Genomic DNA, 7,315 nt, shown 5'->3' with positions numbered 1-7,315 from the left:
GTCCAGCAGAGACACTGAGGTGTTTAAAAGCTCCAGCAGCACTGCTGTGTCTGATCCTCTCAGACCAGCGCAACACACACTAACACACCACCACCACGTCAGTGTTACTGCAGTGCTGAGAATGACCCACCACCCAAACAGTACCTGCTCTGTGAGGGTCCATGGGGGTCCTGACCACTGAAGAACAGGGTAACAGAGTATCAGAGAAACAGATGGACTACAGTCTGTAACTGTAGAGCTACAAAGTGCTTGTCTATAGTAAGAGGAGCTGATAGAATGGACAACAAGCGCAGAAACAAGGAGGTCATAATGTTATGCCTGATTGGTGTCCAGTGGAGGCCATTACTGTTACTTTTTTCATCTCCCCTCTTTCTCCTTTTGAACAAATGAAATCCTGCTTCTTGGGTTGGATCAGCTAGTCTGCAGCTCAAAGTGTGTCTGTTTTGCACCGCTATGCAGTAGCAGAACTGATGGCCACCTCGTGTGTCGTCCACGCCCTAATAAGATTGTCACAGAGGAAGTTCCTGCTGCAGATTGATTCTGGCCCGGGGCGGCCAATTCCTGCGCAGCGGGGATGGGATTCCAGTCTCTGGTGAAATTGCTTTAGCTCCTTGGCTCTCCTGCAGCGGGGGAGCAGGGTGGCTGGAGTCAGCTCCGGGCCGCTGATCAGGTTCCAGTTTGGCCCGGCTGTGCGGGTCAGCGCTCAGTGATTGGTTCGGTTTAGGCAGAGGTGCCTGTGATTGAAGCTAATGCCTGAGGGTGACGCTGTTGCAGTGAAGTTAAAGGCCAGGGCTGAAGCTCTGACATCATTCATTGACGTGCACTGTTTAGGGTAGTGATGATATGAGGTCGCTGAGTGTTGCAGTGTAGTGGGTTGCAAAGGGCGTAGTTTTGGTTTCTGAAGACAGCTTGTGCATAGCAGGGGGGCTATGGAGCTGGAGCCCAGGACCCCACCAACTCACATGCAAAGTAAAATAACTGAAAGCTATTTTATGCCTTTGTACAATTTATGGCAACCATAGAAGTTGTAGCTAATTTTAAAGGGACATTTTGGTGAAAAATGTAGAACTTCACTTGGAAAACCCTCTTCTAATGATGCATCTTGAAGGTAGAAGTGAGTGTTTTGGTATTACAGCATTGCTCTTGTTTCAGTTGAGTTTTGGATGAAAATTAAAAATTCGCTCTTGAAAAATGGGCTGGAGGTTAGAGAACCAGCCCTGTGACCAGAAGGTCGCTGGTCCTATCCCTTCAGCCGACAGCAGGTCACTGAAGTGCCCTTGTGCAAGACGCCTAACCCCCAAGTGCTCCCCGTGTGCCGTGGATAGGGCTGCACACTGCTCTGGGCAAGGGTGCTCACTGCCCCCTAGTGTGTGTGTTCACTACTGTGTATGTATGTGGGTGTTTCACTGCACGGATTGGCTAAATGCGGAGGTCCAATTCCTCTGTGTTCAAAGTTGGCTAATGGAATTCAAAAAACATGAAATAGGCTGGTGAGGAATCAGATGGTATCTAAGTATATATAACTAAGCAAGCTCTCCTATTGGCTAGGACTTCAGGAGCTGAAGAGAAGTCTTACCACATCAGATTAACTCTCAGCATAATTACAAAGTGGCAGTGGAATCAACCAATCATGTTTTGATTTATAATCTTGTGTGGAAAGTGGAAAATCACTGTCTCTGTCTATGAATATGAAAGGCAGCCTAATCAGTGGGTTGTTAGGAAAAACAATGTGAATCACCAAAAGCTTAGTTCTAGCAATCTATTAGAATGCCATAAAGGTGCTAGTAGAAATTAGAGTTATCATAGAGGTGGGTTTTTTCATTACGTTCTGTCTGTTTTGACATTTATGGCCTGAATTTCAGGCCTAGCTCTAATAGTCGCTGTTTGCCACTGCAAATAATATGTTAATTGCTAGTTTTAGGCTGTTAATTAAAGAAGCTTACCATTAATGTTAACACCAACAAAAAAACTTAACTAAAGCGGCCAGAATGTTTTAAACAAAAAAGGTGTTTTGAAGCAACACATTCATACAGTGCTGTGTGCACTGCTTGCAGAACAGAACTCCTAATCGCTGTGTTGTTTGGTCTGAGACCTCCTCCTGACTGTGATTGGTCCTTTTCAGAGTGTTATTCATTCTGAGACCTCCTCCTGACTGTGATTGGTCCTTTTCAGAGTGTTATTCATTCTGAGACCTCCTCCTGACTGTGATTGGTCCTTTTCAGAGTGTTATTCATTCCGAGACCTCCTCCTGACTGTGATTGGTCCTTTTCAGAGTGTTATTCATTCTGAGACCTCCTCCTGACTGTGATTGGTCCTTTTCAGAGTGTTATTCATTCTGAGACCTCCTCCTGACTGTGATTGGTCCTTTTCAGAGTGTTATTCATTCTGAGACCTCCTCCTGACTGTGATTGGTCCTTTTCAGAGTGTTATTCATTCCGAGACCTCCTCCTGACTGTGATTGGTCCTTTTCAGAGTGTTATTCATTCCGAGACCTCCTCCTGACTGTGATTGGTCCTTTTCAGAGTGTTATTCATTCTGAGACCTCCTCCTGACTGTGATTGGTCCTTTTCAGAGTGTTATTCATTCTGAGACCTCCTCCTGACTGTGATTGGTCCTTTTCAGAGTGTTATTCATTCTGAGACCTTCCACTGACTGTGATTGGTCCTTTTCAGAGTGTTATTCATTCTGAGACCTCCTCCTGACTGTGATTGGTCCTTTTCAGAGTGTTATTCGTTCTGAGACCTTCCACTGACTGTGATTGGTCCTTTTCAGAGCGTAATTTGTTCTGAGATCTCCTCCTGACTGTGATTGGTCCTTTCCATAGCGTCATTCGTTCTGAGACCTCCTCCTGACTGTGATTTGGTCTTTTTCAGAGCGTCATTCACTCTGAGACCTTCCACTGACTGACTGGTTCTTTTCGCGGCATGGTTTGATTTCATTTAGATCTTTTAAAGGCTGAAGTTGCCCTGTTTTGTCAGTGGATACTACCTGTGGATGGAGTTGAAAGAGAACAGAGATTTACATCCCAGTAGCTGAGCTTTTCAGGGTTCAGCATTTCCTGCCGTTTACTCAGAACTCAGAACAGAAGTCAACAGTAACAATTATGAAATCCAGTCAGTTGTCTTTCTGTGCATTGTGCACTGATCCTGACTGATGGGGCACTGCAGATTACCCATGCGTTAGTCTCACACACACATACACGCGTTCACAGATGGGGTCCTTTATCATCCCCGTGCATATTTGTGTTTAAGGGGATTGATTGGGCTGTTAAGCTAGAGAGAGATAAATTGCAGCGCTGGCGGGCAGGGCCGATGAGTTTGGATGACTGAATTAGATTTTCAAATGTGCTTTTACAAGCGCCAGCCGCACACATTAATTGCTCACCCCAGAGCTGGCCATCGCTGCCATGGCAACTGCTGTTGGCCCTACAACTGAGCACAGTGACGGCCCAGCGGTTCCCACAGTGATGGCCCATCGGTTCCCACGGTGATGACATCGTCTCATCTGTCTGTTTGTGGTCGCACACGCGTGGATCACTCATTACAAGTCTCAGTGCTGCAATCGTGCTAGTGTTCAATCACAACAGTAGTGCAACGAAGGGCAGTATCAGTGCTGCAGGGCCACATTAATGCACAGCATGCTTCCTGCTCTGAAATGCCAGCGTTAACTCATCAAGGGGTTGATAACAGGTTGACAAGTTCACTTGCCAAGATATGTTTGACGTCCCGCGTTTGCTTTTAATTTTTGCGCTGGAGAAATGGACGAAAGAATGGTCAGAATTCAGGCTTCAAGGTGGCTGCTGCTCATGCTTTAGCTATGCAACATACCTTTGTCCACAGAAAGGGCCTTCTAGTGATTTCTGTGAAATAAAACAAATGCCTGTAATTATTTTGTCTTTTTTTTATCTGTTATTATCATCACAGTTGATTTAAACTGTGCGAGTATCGTAATTTTAGTGTTAGGTTTTTGAACTTGGAAGTTATCTAATACGGGTTTTTTATGGTATCTGTGTAGATACAGCTAATCGAGCCCTCCCATTGGTTGGGACTTCAGGAGTTCAGAACAGAGAGTGGGAACAACAAATCTTTTGATGTACAGTCTGAGGGGCAAATTTACTGAGAACTGCCTTCTAGAAAGTCCTAGAAACTTCACTCTTCTCTGAAACAATCACTGTAAAACTGCTAAGAAGATTAAGAGCGTTTACATGCACTTATTAATCCGAGGCCTGCAGAAAATCTGATTTTGTCAGTTATCCGATTCCATGCGTTTACATGCACTTAAGTAATCAAATAATGGGAAATTCTGGGTCTATCTGAGTCAGGCAGTAATCGGATTTCTGCTTAAACCCACAGAAGAAGACGTGACGTAATTTTAACGCATAACTCAAACTTCGTGCTGCAGCTTTAAAAAAAAAAAAAAACCTTTGCGCCACTTTACTGAAAAAAACATGAACATGCATCATCTAGAGGACAAAGTTTCTCCATAAGTGTTTTGCTGCATCTTCCGGCGACGCTGCTCACTTAGTTCCGGTACTGCAGTCCGTTTTCTCAGAAGCGCAGACTGAGAAATCCGAAAGAAATCAGAGTAAGAGTCTCATGCACTGAGAAATCTGGCTACTGAGCTCAAACCCAGCCTCTTTATCAGATTTCTGAATTGGGTTCTAAGCAACCAGAGTGCGCTGTTTACATTGACCATTTGAATAATCAGATACCTGCAGAAATCAAATCTTGATCAGATAATAATACTGATAGAATCCCATAGGGTTGCTAGAAGAAATTAGCATTATTGTAGAGGTTTCTTTTTTCCTTGTCTTTCACATTTATGGTCTGAGTTGAGGGCCCAGCCCTAACAGTCGTGGCTCGCCAGAGACAGATAGGATGGGACTGAGATTACATAACACAGCCTGAGGCAAGTGATGCTAATTGATCATTTTTCATTACCTGTTAGTTACATTAGCTTCAAAGCCTCAGTGCAAAACTAAAGATGCAAAATTTATCCAACATGACTGAATTTCAGGATGGAGACAGGTTTGTAAATTAGATATTTAGCTAAGCCCTCGTCTGTGATGGAGTGTGCTCCAGTGCTTCCTAATCTCAGGCCTGCTCTGAGTTAGTCCAACACATCAGCTACATGCAAAAGTGTACAGAATACTGGGTTCTGAGGGGATCAGGACCCACTAATGTAATGTTTACATGGCATAACTGTATGAATATGAAATTCTGTTTTGTCACTTGCAGGCCAGTCAGCTGGGAGTGTACCGGGCCTTCGTGGACAACTATGAACTGGCAGTGGAGACAGCAGAGAAATGCTGCCAGGCCAACACCCAGTTCGCTGAGATCTCTGAGGTAATACCTGCATGGAGTGGCCTGAATGAGACAAATACTGTTTTGGGATGGTCAAAGATTAACTTCCCCTGGTCCAATTAACCTTAATCTCTATAGAGGAAGCAGCACACCGCTTTGCAATTGATGCAGCAGCTGTTTTTTTCTCTTTTTTCACATTTTAGAAGACTTTAAAACAGCAAAGCATGGAGCAATACACTGACCAAGTGTTAAACAGATCAAGTCTGCTGAATCTTCTATCCTAGATTCCTCAACGTAGCCCGCCTTTGCCTTGAGGCAGCTTTGCACACTCTTGGCATTCTCTCAAACAGCTTCATAAGGAGCCACCTGGGATGCTTTCCCAGCATTCCTGAAGATGATCCAAATGCCTTGTTGGCAGCTGAAAAATACTTGTTGTACAGGGAATTTAAATAAACTTTCTATTCCGAATATGAAATCATTGACAGCAACTTTTCCATTTACATTTTTTCATCTTTGATGCATTCGAGCTTAAGCCTTTCGACAGATGAGTTTACATGATAGAGAGGGAAGTAAAGCCATAGAAAGGAAAGGAAAACCAGATATTCCCTTACTTATTCAAACAATGCTACAGCCTCTAACCACATTCAGCCAAACAGGGCCTCTCTTCCTGTAAGTAAGGCATCTTTTTCCAAGTCCCTACGCTGAGTTTGGTACACTTTGCTCAGTCACTGTTGGTAGAAATGGACCCGTGAGACGGTTTCCCACCTGAAGAGCAGAAAAAGGACCTTTTCTCTCCTCAAAGGCTTAGTGTGAGATTTCATAGCCACCTGAACATTAGAAGGAGAGAGGGATAAAAAAACAGTCCATCAGGCTCCGTGCTGCTCAGCCTCAGTTCAACCCACTCCGACCCCTGACTGAGGTTGTCATGCCAACTGATACTTCATTTACTACAGTGAGCGTGATTTTAATCCAGTATGAATCTGCAGTGTGTAGTTTTACAGTCTGACTGTAATAATTGTGGAGTGATTTTAATCCAGTATGAATCTGCAGTGTGTAGTTTTACAGTCTGACTGTAATAATTGTGGAGTGATTTTAATCCAGTATGAATCTGCAGTGTGTAGTTTTACAGTCTGACTGTAATAATTGTGGAGCGATTTTAATCCAGTATGAATCTGCAGTGTGTAGTTTTACAGTCTGACTGTAATAATTGTGGAGTGATTTTAATCCAGTATGAATCTGCAGCGTGTGTAGTTTTACAGTCTGACTGTAATAATTATGGAGTGATTTTAATCCAGTATGAATCTGCAGTGTGTGTAGTTTTACAGTCTGACTGTAATAATTGTGGAGTGATTTTAATCCAGTATGAATCTGCAGTGTGTGTAGTTTTACAGTCTGACTGTAATAATTGTGGAGTGATTTGAATCCAGTATGAATCTGCAGTGTGTAGTTTTACAGTCTGACTGTAATAATTGTGGAGTGATTTTAATCCAGTATGAATCTGCAGTGTGTAGTTTTACAGTCTGACTGTAATAATTGTGGAGCGATTTTAATCCAGTATGAATCTGCAGTGTGTGTAGTTTTACAGTCTGACGGTAATAATTGTGGAGAGATTTTAATCCAGTATGAATCTGCAGTGTGTAGTTTTACAGTCTGACTGTAATAATTGTGGAGTGGTTTTAATCCAGTATGAATCTGCAGTGTGTAGTTTTACTGTCTGACTGTAATAATTATGGAGTGATTTTAATCCAGTATGAATCTGCAGTGTGTGTAGTTTTACAGTCTGACTGTAATAATTGTGGAGTGATTTGAATCCAGTATGAATCTGCAGTGTGTAGTTTTACAGTCTGACTGTAATAATTGTGGAGAGATTTTAATCCAGTATGAATCTGCAGTGTGTGTAGTTTTACAGTCTGACTGTAATAATTGTGGAGTGATTTTAATCCAGTGTGAATCTGCAGTGTGTGTAGTTTTACAGTCTGACTGTAATAATTGTGGAGTGATTTTAATCCAGT

General features: G+C 43.0%; 1 protein-coding gene across 1 annotated transcript in view; it reads left to right on the top strand.

The window, feature by feature from the left end:
* bcr (BCR activator of RhoGEF and GTPase) overlaps positions 1-7,315 on the top strand; it is a 170,115-nt gene that overhangs the window by 108,184 nt on the left and 54,616 nt on the right. Inside the window, exon 5 of the mRNA XM_017725097.2 lies at positions 5,238-5,345. Within this exon, the coding sequence (XP_017580586.1) occupies positions 5,238-5,345 (108 nt within the window). The remainder of the gene's footprint in view (positions 1-5,237; positions 5,346-7,315) is intronic.

This window comes from Pygocentrus nattereri, chromosome 16 (genome assembly GCF_015220715.1).
Source record: "Pygocentrus nattereri isolate fPygNat1 chromosome 16, fPygNat1.pri, whole genome shotgun sequence".
Classification (NCBI taxonomy): Eukaryota; Metazoa; Chordata; class Actinopteri; order Characiformes; family Serrasalmidae; genus Pygocentrus; species Pygocentrus nattereri.
The sequence above is the reverse complement of the archived record's forward strand: the minus strand, read 5'-3'. Positions and strand labels throughout refer to the sequence as shown.